General features: G+C 42.2%; 1 protein-coding gene across 2 annotated transcripts in view; it reads left to right on the top strand.

Moving 5' to 3' along the window:
* Window positions 1–19,119, top strand: part of plxna4 (plexin A4) — a 384,761-nt gene extending 365,642 nt beyond the window's left edge. The window contains exons 30-32 of one of the 2 annotated variants that reach the window (XM_033975929.2): window positions 7,230–7,442; window positions 15,252–15,402; window positions 15,814–19,119. In XM_033975929.2, coding sequence (XP_033831820.1) covers window positions 7,230–7,442; window positions 15,252–15,402; window positions 15,814–15,909 — 460 coding nt within the window. In that variant the 3' untranslated portion in view covers window positions 15,910–19,119. The remainder of the gene's footprint in view (window positions 1–7,229; window positions 7,443–15,251; window positions 15,403–15,813) is intronic. The other variant, XM_033975930.2, reaches the window with a different exon arrangement.
* Window positions 19,120–22,835: the final 3,716 nt, after the last annotated feature.

The raw sequence follows: 22,835 nt of genomic DNA, 5'->3' as shown, positions 1-22,835 counted from the left end.
GTTCAGTGCCAGGCTCCACCACGGGCCTGCTCTCTGTTTAATACCCATTAACCGCAGGGGCGTGTAATCTTCATTAAAACCAACCACAAGGGGCTAATCCAATTGGCTGCTGAGGCTTCCTATCTATTATCAGGGATAACTAGGCCAAAAAAAAACTCCAGTCGCTGAAAGTGTCCGTAGTGAGACTCGTGCGCGCCTAAGTCATATCTGATAATTGATTTAGTCACCTGGAGAACAGTTTGTGTGGGTTAAACAGCAGCGGGGAGCCAGGATATGGGAACAGGCTAATTAAAGGTGTAGGAGGCAAGGTGAACCCAGAAGAGTTAACCACACATTATTACCTCATTAACCTTTGACCTCTGAAAACATCCCAGCATGCATCACTCTGCCCCTGACCCAAACGGCAGAGAAGATGGAGGGTAGAATCAATCATGAACAACTATAACGAAAACAAGCCTAGAAAAAATAACGCTAACGGACTATTATCAGTCACCATGTCAAAATATGTTGTCGTACAGTGAAAATACACTTTGAAATGACAAAATCCTTGTTTCATATTCACTCACACTCTGTATTAGTGTTGTCAAAAGTATCGAAAATCTGACACTAATCGACGCTAAAACTAGTGCCGAAATTAGATACTCATTTGAGCAGGTATCGATACTAAACAGTCACATTCACAGGACAGAAATGAACCTTTCCTGAATAGATTTAGAATGAGCTTGAGCTGAATCAAAACAAATATAAGACACACAGACTAGTGGACGACTGAGGGATTACACAGATATAAGGCCACATGGGAATAGAAAAGAAAGTACTGCTATTTAATGTTGAAAATCACATTCTGTTGTCTAAACAAACAGTGATTTTATATTATTATCCTGGTATCGGAATTGGTATCGAGTCGATTCCTTAGTATCGAAAGAGCCCATATTACACTAATGTTGTTTCCTCATCACAAACAGATCTGTGGTCGTGTTTTATTTCATTCACACATAGAAAACACGCTGAAAACTACCACTTCATGACATCACAAGGTGGAGCAGAGCATTTTGAGCTTTGGAGATGTACAGACTGATAATAAAGTGTTACTCAAACATGTGTGAATGAAACAAAACACGACTCCAGGTCTGTTTTGAGGAGGTAACAGCATTATAACGTGGTTTAAAGCTCGCTAGAATCCATCTTGTGTAATATAGGAGCTTTAATGAACATAACGATCTATACCAGATTTAGCCCATTAGCTGCTTTCGAGCTGTAGTTCTTTTGTAAAACTTGTAAATGTTTAATGTTTAACTAAAACTACAGCAGTAGAGTGAGGGGTCAGGGTTGTTCATACACTCGAAATACTCTTAAAAAGGACATTATGAAACCTCACAAAAAGCCACTTTAGACTGTACAGTTTAAGCAGTTACTCCTCCATGTATATAGTGCTGCTCTCCTCCCTGTGCTCGCTTATCCATAACCCCTAATCACCCCAAACACTGCAATTTGGGAGGGCACAAAAGCACTCATTTGGCCTGTGCTACAGAGTGAAACCCTCTGTGCTTCCTGCGGTTGGCCCCCGTCCCATTAAACCCGCCAAGCCCATCCTCATCCCACACCCCATTACCCTCTCCCCAGCACACGAGCCGCGCTTTACCCCCGACGTGGAGCTCTCGTCCTGCACAGCCACACCTGCACTCCCCTGCTGTGTGGACTGGTGCGTGGATGTAGCATGTTAGCTTGAATCATGATAAACTGGTTGATTTGTGATCTTTTAACAATGTTATAATGTTAGCGGAAGTTGAGTTTTGTTGTATTTCCATGACTAAAGCAGACCTATTGTGCGTTTGTCTGCTCTGTATTGTTAATCTATGACATCCGTGGATCATTATGTTATAATATGGACATTTTAAATCGCAATATTCATCGAAAACGACTTAATAAAACGTCCAAGCTAGAAAACGGTGTCCAACGGGAGCTGACGTCGCCGTAAACGTCAAAACAACAAAGAGACGTGTAGCTGTCGGCTCGTCCTATAGTTATCTGCACATCACACTCCCTCTGAAAAGCTCTGAACTAGACTAGAAATAGATTAAAATGCCTGAACGTACCTGGAGTGTTTGTTTGTAAAGTTTCTGGCTGTGGTAGAGGTGACCAGAATCATAAAAATCATAGTACATGCTGTTTAAAGTTGCCATCTGTAAGGATATTTCATTTTTCACCAGTAGATGGCAGAAACCTGTCCCCTGTCCTCTCACCTGGCTCCTCCCCCTGCCCTCACCTGGCTCCTCCCCCTGCCCTCACCTGGCTCCTCCCCCTGCCCTCACCTGGCCTTTGTTCAGACTCACCTGTGCTCTCTGCTGTTCTTCTACCAGGCCAAATCTGACACACTATCAGACAGCAATAATGTAGAAAACATCTAGCGGTGTTATGTGAGAATCTAATTACAAATAGAGACTTTAAAGTGGGATTAAACACCTAAACTCCGCCCACAACCACATTTCAAATCGATCTGCTGAACTGGGTAGTACCTGTGGGCTAACACAGAGGGTGAGTGAGGAGGACGGGCGGGGTCTGAACATAAGAGGAACAGTGTAATTGGTCTAACAGGAATCCACACTTCAGTCGCAAGGGGTGGACTCTCAGGGCAGTCTTGAGTGATGTCACCAACTACAAGCTATTGAACTCAGCTAACAGTTTGACCAGAAAGCTGCGCATGTGTCTAGTTTGCACTTAAGTTGCCGAAAATGACTAGAACCAGTAGATAATGCGATTAAAACGTCATATATACAGTTTAGACGGTTTATTTTGTGTTTAATTTCACTTTAAACAAGCGTAGACTCACAGCAGGTGAAATTAAAGTTATTTTCTTTGAGTATCGGGAGGTCCACTCACAGATGTGCTGCTGAAGTCCTGTCATACTGAGTAGTGAGTTTCTGAGACAGAGCTGTGTGTGCCTGTGTCTCTCATACTGACTGGCTCTGAGTACAGCTCCAGATGGTATCTGTTGGATTAGCAGCATCATGGCAATGCCTCCACTCATCCGCTCTCCATTCTATGCTTCTTCAATTTGTTTGTAAATTGTCAAACTGCACACATTTAATTATACTCTGAAAGTCACTCCTCGGGTTTACTTACTGGAGTTTTTGTGGAGACGTTTATTCACCAAATGTACAGGCGATATGGAGCTCTCTAGTGTTGGTACGATGCTAAAATTTATGCTCGAATTCCATTTTTTGATCTATGTTATAACGTTTCCTCATCACAAACGTAACCTGGAGTTGTTTTTGTTTCATTCGCACATGTTTAACACACAAAACCTGCACATTTAAGCTGAGTTCTTCCCTCAAATCACTCTTTTTCACATTTTTAATACAGTAAAAATCAGGTCCAGAGCCTTTAAACGAACCAGTCCCAACTACTTACAAGTCCAACCCTTTTCGCCCAATCAGTAGAGCCATGTCCAGCGTTCCAATGTCACCTTTCCACTACAGTTCATTCAGTCTTTTTGCTGCGTGGGAAAGGTCACCCGAGGTCACTCCCGGCCCGGCTCCTCTGCGGCTCCAAAGCACCGGCCGGGATCACAACACTCGTGACCCCGTGTCCGCCGAGCAACTTCATCAGGCTTCAACACTGCACAAATACAACAACACATCCACAGGCTTATGGGCTCAGAGTGGCCCAAACGTCCAGCAGAGCGAGAGGTGGGCAGGCCTCGAAGGACCAGTGGGACGCTTGGTTTGGTGGAAAATTATTTGTGCGTTGCCTTTGTTGTTTGCTTTAGCCGTGCAGTGGCCAAGGGCGGCGCTCACTCCAGAGAAAAGCACAGGTTTGATAAGCAGTTTCAGTTTGGAATACATCTACAGCGACATCTGCAGTGCGACTTCTTCAGGACAGTAACCTTGGTTTGAAAAAATAATCTATAAACATAATTTGACAGAACCTCACTGGACGATTGTGAGACTATTTTAACAATATTTTCACACTGACTTAAGTTCAATACAGTTTGAAGTATAAAAATCTAAAGACAATCAGTGTTTGTTAGACCTTTATTTCAAAGATCCTGATCATAACTCAAGGTGCATTCACACTTGTTATTTGGTCCTAAACTGAGTCCGTTTTAAGTTCGATGTGGACGTGGTTTGGCCCTGTTTAGTCCTTGTTTAGTCCTGCTCTACTCCAGGTTTGGTTTCGGGTTTAGTCCTGGTTTCAAGTCAATTTTGATGTAGTGAATTTGCAAGTGTGAACGCGGTTTGATCCTGTTCCAGTCCTTATCAAGTCCTGCTCTAGTCCAGGTTTAGTTTCCGGTTTAATCCTGGTTTCGAGCCTGTTTTGATGTAGTGAAAGTGCAAATGTGAACGCGATTTGTTCCTGTTCTAGTCCTTATCAAGCCCTGCTCTAGTCCAGGTTTAGTTGTGGGTTTAATCCTGGTTTCGAGCCTGTTTTGATGTAGTGAAAGTGCAAATGTGAACGCGGTTTGGTCCTGTTCTAGTCCTTATTAAATCCTGCTTTAGCCCAGGTTTAGTTTCCGGTTTAGTTGTGGTTTTTGAGTCTGTTTTGATGAAGTGAAAGTGCAAATGTGAACCCCTGTTTGGTCCTGTTCTAGTCCTTACTCAGTCCTGCTTTAGTCCAGGTTTGGTTTTAGGTTTAGTCGTGGTTTCGAGCCTGTTTCGACGTGGTGCATGAACATAACATACTTGTAATTTAGCCTCCGTGACCGAAAATAACCAGTCGATATCAGACCCTTAAGGATAATTGTGCTTGTTACTCCGCTGCTTTGAACACGGAGTCCTGCGGAGTCTTCCCTTTGTGCTCCCCGCTCTGGTACCACTCCACACAGGGCAGCTGGAGCACGTCGCCCCCCTTACGACACGGCCACAGCAGTGTTAATATCCCTTTGATCCCTGCTCCTAATCGCGCGAGATTATTTGCCAAGATTAATATTTAAATCATAATGCGGACCTTTCCTTCCGAGTCCAAATCCTCTTTTGTGAGATTGTGCGCGGGCTTTGTGGGTGGTTGTGTTGGGATAACGGCTTAGTTGGTTGATATGGGCAGAGTTAAAATAACGTGTTTTATTTTTCTTTTCTCATTTCCTGTGATATTATGAGGTCCTGTTTTCGCGGTCAAGGCTGTAGTTCTTCTGAGTTTCGTCTATAGTTTGCGCGGCAGTGATTTTCCTGAAGTTGCTGTACCTAATTTTCAACCCGTGAAAGGAGGAAGTTGGCATTTATATCTATCTACCTTGTTCTTATTTCTCACAAACCCATCGGCACATCACTAGTATTCACATGCATGTATTTTTTTTTATTTTTAGAACAGCTTTTTAAAACACAAAAGTGAAGCATGTTGGACCATCCTTGACTCTTTTTAACTTGGCAGAAGATAAAATGGTTAATAATTATATAAAGTCAGCACACGGCGGTTGAATTTTTACTGAACACTTTCCATATTATGAGAAAAAAAATTGCACAAACTTAAAGCTGCTCTATGGAACTTTTTGGAGGAGTGTCCACCACCTGCTTGTCTCCATGGAGATGTTATTGCTCTTCCTGTAATGTTCAACAGTGAGTGATTAAACATATATATAATAATTAGATGAAAAAAAAGTGCATGTAGCAGTCTGAGTTTTTGCAATACACTTTCCTTATTATGAGAAAAAAAAGGGTGTACTTAAAGCTGCACTATGTAACTTTTTGGAGGAGTGTCCACCACCTGCTTGGCTCCATGGAGATGTTTTTTCCTCTAAGGTTTAACAATGAGTGATAATAATTAGATGAAGACAACATGTAGCGGTTTGATTTTCTACAATACACTTTTGCTTATTATAAGGAAAAAAAATGCTGTACTTAAAGCTGCACTATGTAACTTTTTGCTCTTTTTTGCTTGTCTCCGTGGAGATGTTATCGCTCTGCCTGTGATGTTCAACAGTGAGCGATTAAACATATATATAGCATTTCTGTTGGTCAAAAATGCCTTAAAAACATGTATTTTCACTCTGAGTAGGCTCGCTTTCCACAGATCTGACCAATAATAACTTGCCTGGGCAGCGCCAACCACTCGTCCCCATGGAGATGTTATGTTTTAATGCCGTTCTGTGGAGCATTCTGGGCAAAGCAAACAGGTAGCAGAAAGTTACGCAGTGCATCTTTAGACTTTAACACGACCCGGACCCTTTACAACAACATACAGATAAAAAACACCTTTATTTCAATGTATTCTGTCCCAAACAACACAAACCTGTATGTTTTCATTATCCCCGACAAACACAAGGCTGCGGGGAGCCCTGGACACTGAGACGCTGATGGAAAAAATTAGACGCAGCGAGCACCTGGTTTAAGAGATAAAGGCGTTATTGAATTGAAAACTCACATTAAATGGAGCCTATAAAGAACAGCAGGAGAGAGACGCTGGAAGTGCAAAAGGGAAGGATCCACAGCCTCTCCTGGAGCATAATACTGTCCACCCGGCGGACTACTGCAAATCTACAAACACAACTTGGCTTTTACTTCTATCATAACAACTCTAGTATTAAAAATGTGTTGTAACTTAGCCCTCACATTACATTTTGGGATTTGTACTTTGGAGCTACATTTTCTTGGCACTGACCATTTTTCGTCATTTTGTTAAAGTCACTACATCATTTTTAAACCTCTAATTATCAGGAACACCTCTGCTAGAAACTATAACCTGTCATTTTAATATTCTTAACACTAAAGAGTAAACAGAAATAGAAGAAGTACAGGGACGGGGAGGCCTTTTCTAAGCCTTACTCTCACTCCGCTCTGTTGTTTCCGTTGGTGATGAAATGAGCCGTTGGGTCTTGGAGTATTTCCTCTGTAAAGTTTTCTGCCACATTTGGTGTACAAAGCCTGTAGCATCTCAAAGGTCCATAGCTAGCTCCGCGGCTAACCTCGTGCACGGTCTCCACGGACGCAGGAAAAAACAAACAGCTCATTTCACACAATCCAACAGTCCCTTGTGTCCTTTGAACTGCACATGCTGCATTTCTGAGCTGGTTAAAATCCCATGATATGATGTTAAAAACTGAACTCAAAAAACAAAAAGTGTCAAAAACCGCTCAGTGTGTCAGCCAGGCAGCCACAAGAGCAAATAATCACTCCGCTACCATGGATAATTGCTCATTTAAACTCGAGTTGTCATTAACATCGTGTGATTAATCATTGTGACTTTTTCATGCATCTGAAATATACGTTTTTGTGTGTGTTTCCCTCTTTGTGCAGCCTACCTCTGCGTTTCTGGGTGAATGTGATCAAGAACCCCCAGTTTGTGTTCGACATCCATAAGAGCAGCATCACAGACGCCTGCCTCTCTGTGGTGGCTCAGACCTTCATGGACTCCTGCTCCACCTCAGAACATCGCCTGGGCAAAGACTCGCCCTCCAACAAGCTGCTCTACGCCAAGGACATCCCCAGCTACAAGAGCTGGGTGGAGAGGTCAGTCACAAAACATACCATTTTATATTTTGTGTACTGTTTTTTTTTTCTGTATGTGGGACAGTAGCTCAGTTGGTAGAGCGTTTGTCCACTGATCTGAATGTTTGTGTGAATGGGTGAGTGTTTCCTCGATGTAAAGCGCTTTGAGGGACTTGAAAGTGAGTGCTATATGTATTCAAACTGTTATATTAAAAAAAGCACACAACATTGTCTTTTATTAATGACAGAAAGATGAGTTAAAAGTGCCAATATGCACAATAGCTACTGGTAAATAATCACATTTTTATATAGTGCTTTTTCACCTCTAAGGCACTCAAAACACTTTACATCAAGGAAACACTCACACATTCATCCCTCAGTGTACGCAGACATTGGAGGCGAGGCGATTTTAAGTGTTTTGCCCAAGAACGCAACAACAGCATCCATCTGCGGGACCTGGAATCGCACCTCCAACTGTGGATCTCTACCAGTTGCGTTTACGTCGAGAATCGGTGAACAAAAACGCTAGCAACCAAGCTACTGTTGTCACGTTTCAGCTCGTCTCACACACACACACTGTATTAAAAACTGCGTGATCTATTGACCATGTAACACAATTTATACACAACACAGTGGGAATGAATGGAAAGGCCCAGGGCAGGAGATCTACAGTGCTGAAATGTGGCTGCGTAGGGACGATGCAAAGGACCGGAGAGCGGAAAAAATCATGTGGTAGCAGTAGCAGGCAGTAGGGGCCGGTAATTTGTTAAAATGAGAGTTTTATTAAATTTATTTGTCAGCAGACGAGGCAAAGAGTCGTGAATAAAATATGGGCACAATGAAGCGGTTCGGAGTATTTATATGTTGGTTGCTCCATCACTGGGAGAGGCCGTCGGGGGTGGATATATGGAGGCTGCTCGCATGGCTGAACCGGAGAGCAGCTCCCGGCTCAGGCAGACCATCATCACTCCTCCGTCTGTGGAAGAAATAAGAGAGGGGAGAGTGGGCAACCCTGTCCCGTGTGCGCCCGGGTGATACACACTCAGGACTTATTTTCACATCTGTAATATTTGGAGCTTTTTAAAATGGAAATCTTTTTTAGCTTTTATAAATCTTAAAAGAAGACATGTTATTCTAAATTAACTTATGCTGAGTTGTATTTCGATTGATTTTGTATATTTGGTCATAAAAGAGAATTCAAATCTGTCAACTGGACGAAAAGTTTCACTGCTCATTCAAGACACTTCTTCAGTTTTGGTCAGATTTCTGCTGGACACTGCCTTATATCTGTCTGTAAGGAGGAGCTAATGACAGCTAACGTTAGCAAGCTCCTCCCTTGAAACAGAGAGGCAGAAGGCAGTGTCCAGCAGAAATCTGACCAAAACTGAAGAAACGTCTTGGACTAACAGCGAAATGTCTTCACTCCTACAACTTTTTGACAGATTTGAATTTATTTTTTACTATGGATCACACCTGGATGACTGAGGAATTACACAGACATCTGCATACTGGAGTAATTCTGTATTGCCCTGCATCTTGGGCTTAAGTGGTCACAAAATTTCAGTTTTCATCTATCCCCTATCCCCGCCCACTTCCTTACACGTATTAAAAATCAAACAAATCAAAGTATTTATTATTTATTTATTTGTTTGAAAAGGGATATTGCACATTAGTCAACATTAGACAGTGTAGATGTGCCTGAATTAGCTAACAGAGCTAATTTCCTTTAGACCACATGTGTCAAACTCAAGGCTCGGGGGCCAAATGCGGCCCGCCATGTCATTTTATGTGGCCCGCGACAAGGTAAATTTAAATGTATGACTGTCTTAAAATGTCAGTTTATTAGGAGTTACACAGTTACACAGACATATTCAGTGTGTTTTATGTTGCACTTTATCACCAAAGTAAGTTCCTAGTTTGTGAACTGTGAACACAAACGATGGCAATAAAAGTCTTCTGATTCTGATTCTGATATTTTTTATCTTTGTAAATTTGAGACAAACCATTTTGCTGATGTGGCCCTTGGTGAAATTTAGTCTGACTCCCCTGTTTTAGACCAGGTGTCACCAACACGGTGCCCGCGGGCACCCGGTCGCCCGCAAGGACCACATGAGTCGCCCGCGGGCCTGTTCCAAAAATAGCACATCTCATAGAGAGCTGCGTCTAAAAATTAATTTTGTTCTGTTGCTATTATTTTTTTAATCACACTTGTATGTATATAGATTTAAAAAATACTATCTTAAAAATACTTTAAGCCTTAAAGTATTTTTAAGATAGTATTTTTTAAATCTATATACATACAAGTGTGATACTGCCCATAGGTAAATATTGTGCGCGTTAACCTTAAAGTTTAAGGTTAACGCGCACAATATTTACCTATGGGCAGTAAAGTAGAGCTTGTGGGATGTGGAGAGTAAGCTAGCGGGCGCTGTATGCACTTTCGTACCCCAAAAACATGGCAGAAAAAAGAAAGAAAACGTATCTCTTTCACAGTGAATGGGAAGAGGAGTTCTTTTTTACGACTGTAAAAGAAACCTGCGTGTGTCTGATTTGCGGGACGACCGTGGCGACAGCAAAACGGCACAATGTGGAGAGACATTTCAATACGTGTCACAAAAGCTACCATGATAAATATCCACCTGCAAGCGCCCTACGGGCAGAAAAAGCCCGTGAGCTAAAGACCGCTCTGGGTAAGCAACAGTCTTTTTTTACGAGGCCGGCCAAAAACTCACAAAAAGCAACCGAAGCCTCGTTTAGAGCTACACATTTTCTGATCAAGAAAAAAAAGGCATTTACAGATGGAGAAGTTGTCAAAGAAGCGATGTTATTAATTGCTAACACTGTATTTAAAGACGAGAAAAATGGAAGCGACCTAATCTCCACTCTTTCCGACGTCCAACTGGGGGCATCTACGATGGCAAGACGAGTATCAGCTATGTCCAGTAACTTGGTCGATCAGTTGGAGCAGGATCTGGCGAAGTGCAAGTGGTTTAGCCTCCAGTGCGATGAGTCCGTGGACAGCAGCAGTACAGCGCAGTTATTGGTTTTTATCCGGATGGTGTTTAATGATTTCTCCACAAAAGAAGAACTCCTGACACTACTGCCCTTAAAGACAACTACGAGAGGAGTTGACATTTATAACACGGTGAAGGAGTTTTTCGTGCAGAAAAAGGTGCCATTGGAAAAGCTGGTAGCGGTGACAACAGACGGGGCTCCTGCTATGGTCGGCCGACAGACAGGTTTCATCGCTCACTGTAAACGTGACCCAGACTTCCCCAAATTTCTGCATTACCATTGCATCATTCACCAGCAGGCGTTGTGTGCGAAAGTGATCGGCTTTGGGCACGTGATGACTCCCGTTGTGAAAATCATAAACAACATCCGCTCCAAAGCAAAGCAGCACAGGATTTTCAAGGTACTATTAGAGGAGATGTCAGCAGAATATGGGGACCTACTGCTACACACAGAAATCAGATGGCTCAGCAGAGGACGAGTTTTGCATCGTTTTTTGTCTCTTTTGCGTGAAATCAAAGAGTTCATGCAGTCCAAAGGCGAAGATGTCTCACTGCTAGAGGACACAGAGTGGACACTTGACCTTGCATTTTTGGTGGACATTACTGGGAAACTAAACCTCCTGAACTGCCAGCTGCAAGGCAAAGGTAAGACTGTTGTCGATATGATAAGTGCTTTAAATGCATTTAAAGCCAAAATGAATGCATTCTCTGCAGATTTACAGAGAAAAAAAGTTCTGCACTTTCCCTCTGTGCAGTCAGTGCTGAAAGACAATGCTTCTGCATCTGAGACATTTGAAAAAGTGGCAGAAAAGTACATTGAAGTAATAAACAGACTTGGGCAAGAGTTTGAGAATAGGTTTTGTGACCTTCATCAGCTTGAACCATGTGTGTTCTTCATTTCCAACCCTTTCATGAATGGGGACACCACATGCTTTGCTGAGCAGTTAAGTGCAACGTTCAACTTGGATGCTGGACAGGTGGAGATTGAAATTATAACATTGCAAAATGATCTCCATCTCAAAGCCTACCAGGCTGCACCAAACTTTTGGCGCCTTGTTGACACAGAGAAGTACAGTGGAGTATGCACAGCAGCCATGAAGGTTGCCAGCCTGTTTGGCTCAACCTATCTCTGTGAATCAGCATTTTCTGACATGAACTTCATCAAAAACAAACACAGAACACGCCTCACTGATGCACATCTGAGAGACTCACTCACAGTTGCAGTGTCAAGTTACACACCAGATTACAACACACTGGTGAACAGCATGCAATGCCAGTCTTCCCACTAACCAAGGACGGATACCAGATGTAGTCAGTGACAACATGGTAGTGCCATGGCAAAGTTGAATTAAAATATTGAAGAATTGTGTTCAATTTAAAAGTGTGTTCATGACATTTAAAAGTTATAATTTTGTTAAACATAACACAGACTTGGCCATTAGTTCAAAATGTGAAATAAAAAATGTATTACATATTTAAAAATATGTAAGTTGATTTTGTTTAACATTACATAATTGTTAACTTTTTGAAACATGTTGCAACATAGTTCATGATTTGTTAACAGGGCATGTCAGTGGCTTGTGCAAATGGGATATTTTTTGCTAAAATGTAGTGATGTAAGTGATCATCTGAAAATGTAACAAATACTGTGATTAATAGAGATAAAGTGTTGAATATTGATATCTGTTTCCCACCTTGTTGTCATTTTTGATAATCATTGTTAGAAATCATTAACATGATCAGTGTCTTTACATAGGTGAGTATTACTAATCATTATAAATAATGTATAACTAAAGGCAAACTGAGCAAATTTGTTATTTCAGAAGAGCGTATCAAACTGGTAGCCCTTCGTATGATTCAGTAACCGTGAAGTAGCTCTCAGTTTCAAAAAGGTTGGTGACCCCTGTTTTAGACCATTTAGACTCCAGGACCAGGACGTGTAAAATGCAAAAATACAAATTGAAATCCACTTCTTGTGACAGTCAAATGCAACTACAAAGAGGCGGGGCTTATTCATTCATTATAACAGAAGCTAATAGTCACGTTACTCTGTGATTGAGGCACTAAAGAGCGTGGGCTGCGTGGTGAATGAGGGGTTAGGGGCTAGAGGAGACATTCAGACGCAGCCATGTTTTTTTTGTTTCATTGTCATGGTTTACAAAAAAAACCTAAGATATTTATCTACGTATTTCAAAGTTTACTAGAAAAAAACATGTCTCAGAATCTGTTTTATCTATTATTTGCCTCAGTGGCTTAATGCTTAGTTAGCTGCCTTTGTGTCCTTTGGCAAGACACTTCACCCAGCTGCCTTTTTCTAGATCTGAGTGAGTGATGCTTCCTCGTCTGATGCTTCTTTTAGTTTACCCCAGGGCAGCTCTGACTTAAGAAGCAACTTACCACCACAGATAGTGAATTAATACTACGATTAATTATAAAAGCACAGTGTCAGGAGAGCACTGGATAAGACAAATGACATTATTATAATTATTATTAATGTTCTAATATTGACCGGAACACTGCACTCAAACAAATGAAATGAAAAACAGTTGGAGGTTATTGAGTTTGTGATTAAAATGCCAATGCGGACTGCGGTAAAACGCCAACTCTTATCTTGGGCTTTTGTCTGTGTGCCCACTGCCATCTCTGAGTGTGATACTGATGCTGCTCTGATTATTTAGAGCGAGAGCAGAAAACACAGCGCGTCTACTGGTGCATTGCTAATCTAAGAGTGAACAGTTTAGCGTTTTTAGCTTGATTTTTTTTATGAAGAATCTATTCACTTTATGCTGGAAGTTGTCCTTGACGCCGCCATTGTCATTTGGGTTGTGTTATTTTGAAGGAAACTTGCGATTTTGACAGTAAATAAGTTGTCTTCGGACCACAGAGATGTTTTAAAGCCTCCGGAGAGAGAACAGTTTACACAAATCAACACTATATCAGGTTTTTGGGGCGAAAATTTTCCCGAATTCGCTATTAAAAAGAATGGGATTCCCTCTTAAACGGAAGAGCCACGACAAAGAAAGTGTGTTTTGGAGCGTTTAGAGCAGATGTGTCCAAACTCTTTTCACCGAGGGCCATATCTTGAAAAATAGTGGATAATTGTAAATTATCTGGTTGGACAAGACTATAAATAAGGCTTGAAATATTAGTATTAAGTCTGTGTGACAATGCAATGTGATGTTGTTTAGGTTATATTGGTAGGATTACTCAAATTTGCCGTAAAAAGTACTGATTATGAAAGCCTGAGGGCCCGTAAAAATTGCTCGGAGGGCCGCATTTGGTCCCCGGGCCATAGTTTGGACACCCCTGGTTTAGAGGCAAAAGTGGGCGGGGCCGAATAAGGTTAACACACCCTACTTACACACATACATACTGCTTCTGAAATAAAATTATTATCCCAGAAAAAAACATGGTACTGCTTCATAATAACTACACAATAATTAGCTTCATTAAAGGATGAACAAAGACAGTGATTCAGACTTAATAACTCGTCAAGGGGTTAGTGTATTAATTAAAAAGTTACAGTTAAGGTGGGACTAAACACCTGAACTCCACCTACAATCACATTTTAGATAGAGATGCTAAACTGGAGGACTAAAGGATGCTTATCTTTGTTCATATTTTGTAATTGTAGCTATTATAAAGTGTTACTATCTTTAATCAGTGTCTGAATGAAATGATCCTGATCCAAAATGACTGAAATAACTCTGATGTTCTTCTTACATCCGTCTCGTTTGCCCGTGGTGCGTGGAACTGGCCCGTGCCTCTGAACAGGTGTGAAAATGAACTCTAGGCCAAAGCACCTGCTCCCCCTCAATCTGAACTCACCACCTAAACTCACATCTCTATTTTTTTACTGATGGTTGGCAACAAATCTGTCAACTGTTCTGCTTTTTGCACAGTCTCACCATCAGTTTATCGTTTAAAATGTGTAGTGTATTGGTACTTTCCCACTTAAGGGGTGTCTATGGCAGGATTTTGAGCAGTTACCGTGGTGACGCAATGCACACATTAGCAAAACCCAGCCTGATAAGTTTTTAGATTGTCTGGAAAAACTCTTGCTAACTTGCGTGTGACTAAGGGACTTGTTTAACAGCACAACATCATGTCGCCTGTTTCAGTTCCAGCTAAACCAGCTCTTTGGCTCTGATCAGATTGTGTTAAAATAAAGTTTTGAGTAGCAGAGCCTCAGACACAGCAAAGCCTATAGTTAGCATCACACCCCCAGTGACTGTTGATGATAAAAGCTGCAAAGTATCAATGGTTTTTTTGGACATTCTGATGGCATTTCATTTTAAAGACTCCATAGAAACCCTTTAAAAAGTTCTTTATTACTCAAAGTTGACTCTTTTAAGCTTTAAGTCATGTTATAATGCTGTTACCTCCTCAAAAACAGACCTGGAGTTGTGTTGTGTTTCACTCACACAGGTTTGAGTCGCACTTTTATTACACTATTATTAGTCTGTTTACATCTCCAAAGCTCAAAATGCTCCTTTTACCTTTAGTTCAGTAGCAGTTCCAGGGGCTGAAATAATCTAAATGATGCTAGTGAAGGTGTATGAAGTTTAAAAACACAGTGGAGCACTTCCTGTATTACCACATGATGACATCACAAAGTGGAACAGAGTGTTTGAGAGAAGAACAATGACTAAATCTGCAGGGTTTGTGCGTTAAACATGTGTGAATGAAACAAAACACAACTCCAGGTCTGTTTGTGACGAGGAAACAACATTATAATATAAATCAGAGCTTAGCGTAACACGAGCCCTTTAAAACGTCCTGATATTTGACCGTTTGTGACGTGTTTGTGTTTCAGGTACTACTCGGACATCAGTAAAATGCCTGCGATCAGCGACCAGGACATGAACGCTTACCTGGCCGAACAATCACGAATGCACATGAGCGAGTTCAACAGCATGAGCTCCCTCAGTGAGATCTACTCCTACGTGGGCAAATACACAGAGGAGGTGAGGACACTTCAGCCATGTTAAACGGGCTATTCCTTTATCTAGAAAGTTCCACAGTATAGCATTAAACTTAGGCAAACAGGTGGCACCACGAGGCCAAGTTACACGTCAGATACTGGTGTCGGATAGTGGGGCAGATACTGACAAATTTACGTCGATATTCAGACTATTTCCTGGTTGTGATCCGCCCAGAAAGTCTCATAATGTTTGAACTTTCAGTTACACTAAGTTTTTCTGTCGTTACTTGAGAGATAATCAACAGTTTGGATCAGTTTTGTCTTATTTTATGTTTGTTTAAAGGAAATAACTGACAGACACAAGCTATAGTATCGAAATCGCTATCGAAACTGAAAAACCCGCGCCTCCCTGGCAGACGTAACCCCTCTAAACACGCCCCCGTCTTCTCCGCAGATCGTGTGCGCGCTGGAGCAGGACGACGCGGCCCGGAAACAGCGGCTGGCCTTCAAACTGGAGCAGGTGGTGGCCTTCATGAGCCTGGAGAGCTGAGGACCGCATTTCCCAGGGTGCACTGGGAACGACCCCCTCCCTCCGCCCCCGCCCCGCCCCCGAGCCCCGCCCACAAACCGAGCCGTGCCTGAGCGAAAAGAACCTGTCCCGACCCCTCCACCGCCGCGCCCCTTTTCTCATCACGTGACTTCTTCCTCAAAGCCTTTTTTGAATTTTGCTTCCTCCTCTTGATAAAAAACTGTTCCTCATCCACTGCTGCATAGACTAGTTAACCTGAAGATGTGATGGTCCGGAGCTGGCGGGAAGGCCTCTCTCGCATTGCATTGTGGGAGATTACCTCAGCTTCACCACAGGGAGAGCCTCAATGGGGGGGGCGACTGCTCCAAAAGCCAGCCATATTGGCGCGCTGCAGTCCTCCCCCTGCTGGAAAGAAGTGGAAAAACCTTTTATGTTGCCTTCAAGAATTTACAATAGGTAATTCTTTACAAACCACTCTGTTGGCTGTACGTTTTGTTGAGAACTTTTTAGGAAATAGTGATAACGAAACATCTTTAGAGTCCTGTTTATTGTAGTTCTATATCGATATAAGAGGAAACAAAAATGATGACTGCAAGCCAAATGAACAACTCTAAAAAAAATGAATGCAACACTGGTTTGCCAAGTTTACACTGTACCTATTAAAGCGATTATACATATCTGCAGATTCTGGGGCGACGTCGGTAGGCAAACCTTTGAATGTTCTTGTTTCTTTAATGTAGCTGGAGAATTTTGAGACTGAAACTGATGGGGTAGGGGTAATGGAATAGTGCGTCTCTACTGAAATGACAAAAACCACAGTAAAACCCAACCTCTTTTTTTTGCCCAGATGAAAAAAATTCGCACAACTTGTACATTCGAAATATTCCGTTCACGGCTTCCCTTTTTCCTTCCTCTAGTGGCTCATTGCAAAAATCAAGATCTTACAAAGGAAAAAAAAAACACCACTAGAGGCATTGAAACACAAGTTGGGACCTCTACGATAAAGCACATAACCGACTTTTGGACAGTTTCGGCTGCTAATTTCCGACAATTTGAGCAGTCTAACTCTTCAGGCGCTCGCCACTTCCAGTCAAAGCACACACGACAACGCACAGCAACTACCCAGAGGTCTACCACAAGCTTAAGGGATGAGCTGGATGAAAATTACCGGGTAAAAAACCACTTCGAAAAGGAAAAAAAAAACACGATTCTCAACACAAAAACGCTGACTGCTACCAAAACGGGGCGTGATTGTAAGAGTAGCACTTGTTTTCTTGGTATGTTCTGTTGCAACGACTTGAACTTTGAAGTCAGTCAGCCAAAAACCAAAGGAGCTTCAATTTTTTCGGTCAAAAATGTTGTTTGTGAAGTGCCACTGAGGAACTAACAAAACAAAAACGGACGATGTAGAAGGAGCCACTCGTAGGAAAAACAGGAATGAGTGGGATTTTTTTTGGGATCTTTCCTGACCTCAACGTGCTGGAAAATACCCGGCACGCCCTCCTCCCCTCCCCGCGTCCAGCTCCTGACTCTTAAAACCCTTCTTTTTTTTTTTCGGTTTCTGTTTTGCACAACCGTTGGAGATGGTAGCTAGTTTTGCATACAACAAAAAGCCCAACATTTTTGAGTGTGTCCCGCAGAGGGCGCTCTTGTATGTATTAGTGTAGTTGTCTTCAGTGGCGGTAGGGGCAGGCTTCTCCAAAAACGGTAAAAAAATTGAATGTTTTTGACCAGGAAGCGAGGAGCACAACGGGATAGCAACACGATTATAGATGTTAGCTAGCGCGCGGACGTATGCTAGCGTACTACAAGTGCCCCCCTCCGTACCTTTTGACCTCTGCTCTTTCTTTTGCCTTGACAACGTGCCCCATGTGGTGATGTGAATGTGTGAAGACCGCCCTAGGTCCACCGTTGGGTCCTTTTATTGGCTTTTTAAGCGCATGTAAAATGTAAACAATTTAAGAAACTTATTAAAAAAAGTTGAAAAATATGAAAATTTAAGCCTTGCAATGATGATGTGGATGTGTTCTTTTCTCTTTGTTTTGCTTGGAAGACGGATTCAGACGAGGGTAAAGTGGGTTGTCCATGTAAAGATAAACTATACCTTTCGTTTCGAGGTGGAATCTTTACCCCAAGTGCAACCTCTGAGCAAAAAAACCCCCACTGTTCATGACTTTTGTGACTTTTAGATGCTCAAGATATGATATATTGTACCCTTTGCATGTGAACCTACTTGGATGGAAATGGAAATTGCCTTGCTTAGAAAATATTTATACTTTATTATTCCTACTACTGAAGTCTTACGGCCATTTAACGCTATCGTCGTGTCTAAATGTCATTCAAAGTCCAGTGTCTAAATAATCCCGTTCATTTGGTCTGTGTTTTTTTGCTGTAAATTGGGTTCGTTGGACATGTCCCGTCGGGCCGTCCATGTCCCGTCGGGCCGTCCATGCTGCTACTACATCGTGTGTTTTTGTTGTACGTCATCAACACATTAGAGACGAAATCCTACGTTTTTACACTGTTTGGCAAGTGACTGTTTATTTGACCTCGCTGCAGATTCATCTCATCGTCGTTATCGGAAGCAGCTGTGTTTTCATACTGGGGTAAATTCACATGCGGCGCGTACAAATGGGACATAGTTTGGGGGTTTAACAGGGGCGGCGCCAGAAAGGGGGCCTGAGGGGGTACGGGCCACCCCTAAAAAGGCCAGAGCCCCCCTAAAGATTTGACAAACTTTCACAGCACGTCTAATTTCGAGTAAAAGTGTTAAATGGTCATATTAGGTTTTATTAATCACTACAGGGGTTAACTACATTTAAACATTGTTAAAAGGCTCTAAAAGTTAAGTGAGGAGCCACATTGAAGTCCTTGGTACCCGCCTTAGCGACTCCAACCAAAAATATCTAGTGCCGCCCCTGGAGTTTAATGGTTCGATTGAAAATAAAGGAGAATTTATTGGGTGTATTTAGTTTTATTCAGCACTTATAAATGGACTACACTGAAAAACCAAACTTTTTTTTTGTTTTTTTGCACTTTATTTTAATTAGTTGCGTTTACTCGTTCTTATAATTTTATATCAACTCAAAAAGATGTAGTGAAGTAAAGATCCAATGGTTATTTATTTGTTTTAGACGGTGATTTGAACTTTTATGGCACTTATTTCAACATTATTATTATTTTTTATTATTATTATTACCATATTAACTGCTTTAATTTGTAAATCTTGTTAAAAAAAAAACAAAACAAAAAAACATAAAATACATAATAATTTGTATAGGCAACATACAGATTTGAATTATGATGAAATTTGCTCTTATTTTACAGATGAGGGAAATTACGTTGTGCACAAATGACCAGAATGTCCCATATTGTTGCATTGTCTTGACCATAGACTCAGAGTGAACGTCCTCAGCCCCATTCACACACAGACCCGGTAAACACACAGCAGAGACCCCGTTCACACAGACACCAGTCCCAGGACGTCACCGGGTCTGGTCTGTTCACACGTAACCTGATTTTGCCGCTGTGCTGTCACTTAGCAACGCACTGCTGCATCGTTTAAACTGGATAAGAAGAGAACCAGGTAGTGTAACTAGGAAAACAAACTCATAACTAGGAAATCAAGCTTGTAACTAGGAAATCAAGCTTGTAACTAGGAAAAACAAGGTTGTAACCAAGGAAACAAATCTTGTAACCAGGAAACTATGTTGGTAACCTGGAAATCAAGCTGGTAACCAAGGAAACTAAACTCGTAACCAGGAAACTTAATCAAGTGGTTATACTGGCGATGTTCCATCTTCATTCACACATAAGGTTTCCCTGCATTTACCTGGTGATTGACGCAGGAAATGGTGGTTAATGCTTGAATCTCGGGTCGGGAGCGACGCCGATGAGGTTTTGAGGTTTTTAAGTTTGGAAGCAGGTCATGATTAAAGTTAGGGTTTGGCAAACGCTCAAGGTAAGGGTTAAGTAATGTAACTAATGTGTCACCTACAGCCTTATCTCAACTTACGCCATAAAATAAAACACAAAACAGTCAAGAATATAACAGTTTAGGCCTGTTCATAGCGACAGAAGCTAACATGTTACCGTGGCAACCAGAGCTACATAGACCCGACGATCCAGCAACAACCTCCAGGAAATCGCCAGGTCATAAATACGGGGAAATCCGTTCTTGCTCCGTTCACACACGACTCTGTTCTGGTAAAATGCAGGTAAATTCCCGGGTCGGGTGTCCAGCGCCGTCCACTGTGAATCTGCCCCAGCGTCGTAGCGTCCCGCCTGTCACTCGCCCCTTGTCCTGTCCCCGTTTTGTCCCTGCCAAAGGTTGTCTGCTCGGGGCGGCTTGTTGTGCCCCGAGCAAAGCTAAAGATTCCACCTTCAAACGCGCTGTAGTCGTCCCATAGCTCAGTGTTACAGCAGAACCACTGTAGAAAGACTTTGACCATATTTGACAGAGAAAGAGTATCTTATGGAGAGATAAAGTGAAACTGGGGGATATAAGGCGAGCTTCTCCAACTTTGTTATAATTAATTGTATACCTGTGTATGTAAATATAATGCATTCCTATTTTGCAGTCAAGAACAAAATACTATTTGTAATATAGAATAAACTTTATTATGAAAGCAGCAACTCCTTCGTGTGTTGGTTTGTGTTTTCTTGCAGACGTCAGCGGCGACAGTAGCTCAGTTGGTAGAGTGTTTGAATGTTCCACAGTACAGCATTAAACCTAGACAAACAAGCCAAGATACGGGTCAGATCTGTGGAGACAACCTCACGGGCAGCAAGAACTCGTGTTTTCTAGGTGTTTTGAGAAATAAAAACACCTGTAGTGACATAAATCCTTGCTGTTTTCAATGCCAAGCTGTGGAACGTTCCAGATTAAGCAGAAACATCTCCATGGAGTGTGTTTGTTCACTCATCTGAAGGTTGGTGGTGCGATTCCAGCTCCCACAAATGGTATTAACTGTAATAAATAAGTCACAGTGCTCTCATTACGGCTGCTACATGAATTGCAATCTAAACTAAACCATAATGTTCCACAAACAAATAAAGCTCCTGTTTTATTCTGCATAAAGCTGCTAACCCTGTAGTTTAGATGTTCTGGCCTGTCCCTGTGTGTCAGATGCCCTCCCTGTGTCTCCCTGGGGTCTTATTCCGCACAAAAACTGTTAACCCTGTAGCTTAAATCTGCACAAACTTGTTCTGTCAAATAAAAAGTTGCAAAACCAGTGGAGATATAGTGCATCAAATCAGTCCCGTCAGCAGAAATTTGGGGGCCCGGGGCAAGAAGGTTCACATGGGCCCCCCCTATGATATAAATTAATAAGAAGATGGTCCAATTTTGGGCCCCTGAGACTGTGGGCCCAGAGCAGGAGACCACTTTGCCCCCACCTGTCGACCCCTGCATCAAATGAAATACTACGGAGGAGATTAGCCGTTTTTCTGCCACGATCTAAGACCCGCCACCCCCACTGTTGTTGTGTCCTTGAGCAAGACACTCGACACAGAATCAAAGACGACACATACGAGTGAAAGTAGCTCACACAACATCACATAAACAGACTCATCCATCCATTTTCTTCCGCTTATCCAGAGCTGGATCACAGGGCAGCAGTCTGAGCGGGGACTCCCAGGTTTCCCTTGCCCCAGACGCTTCCCCCAGCTCCCCTCAGGCCAGCCCAGACACATAACCTGGGTCTTGTGTCCTGGGTCTTTCCCCGGGGCCTCCTCCCTGTGGGACGTGCCCAGAACACCATGGAGGAAACTCATTTTGACCACAGGGATCCACGTTTTCGGTATTTCCAAGTAATTTGTCATTATTTGAAGGATCTGTGTTTGATGTTAATTTGTTCTTGGGGTAAATAATCTTTACGTCGTACTTTATGTGGTAAAAGCAGCTAAATATACACTGAGATTTATGAATTATAAAGTGATACGCAAGCTACTCGTGTCTCTTTTTTTGTCCAATTAGGCTCATTGTAGCTAAGAATCATGGGTAAAAACTGACTGGCACTATTCTGCACATCTGATTCTCTGTCAAAGTGCATTTCAGACTAAGTGGGCGGGGCTAAAAGTTCAAAAGTTCAAACTAAAACATGTTCTGGACTCATGATTAAATGGTTAAATAACTGATATGGTAAATGGTCATATTTTTACACAGCGTTTTTCCATCGCCCCATTCACGCAGACTCTGGAAATGAGGTGCGTTAAGTGTCTTGCCCGAGGACACAACAACAGCGTTCACCTGTGGGAGCTGGAATCGCGCCGCCAACCTTTGGGTCACTGGATCTGACCACTCGACCAATCATTTTTTTACATTTACGTTGATATTCGCACCATACGTTAGAAGTTTGTTTAATCTTACCGGCGCTATTCAACCTGCGCTGTTGTTGTGCTCTTGGGCAAGACACTTCAACAACCTTTCCCGAGTGTGATGTTATACGTTTTGACGCAGATCTTTACCCATCAGCCCCGTAGTTTGCGTTAACAACCAATGTGTGAATCCAACGTCATCTCTACACAAACATCTCGTTATTGTTGCCAAAAATATGGATCATTTGCAAATATTAAAATGAAATTATAGTGTTATTTGTCATTATAGATAGAAAATAGATGATAAAAATAATAATAATTTGTTCACACACTCGTCCCTGTGATTATAAGCAGTCGTGCACTTCCCTCTCTGGTCTACAGGGGGCACTTTATGGACAAGAGTTCAGCCTAAGTCACTGCTGAGACTTATTTCTACTCTCAAAGTCCTTGGTGCTGCTTTTGGACGACACAAAATGCATCGCCTCAGCCAATGTCACCGAAAATAATCAGAACTCATTTAGCTCGTCCGAGTCCAAGGCCGACCCCGCGGCTCCAGACCCTCCGCCCAAGAGCAGCCCGCGGTTTAAAGGAGCGGCTGTGTATTTTTAGAGTCCAGAGTCGTTCAAACG

Source organism: Periophthalmus magnuspinnatus, chromosome 12, assembly GCF_009829125.3.
Source record: "Periophthalmus magnuspinnatus isolate fPerMag1 chromosome 12, fPerMag1.2.pri, whole genome shotgun sequence".
Taxonomy (NCBI): domain Eukaryota; kingdom Metazoa; phylum Chordata; class Actinopteri; order Gobiiformes; family Gobiidae; genus Periophthalmus; species Periophthalmus magnuspinnatus.
This window is presented reverse-complemented; position numbering and strand designations above follow the sequence as displayed.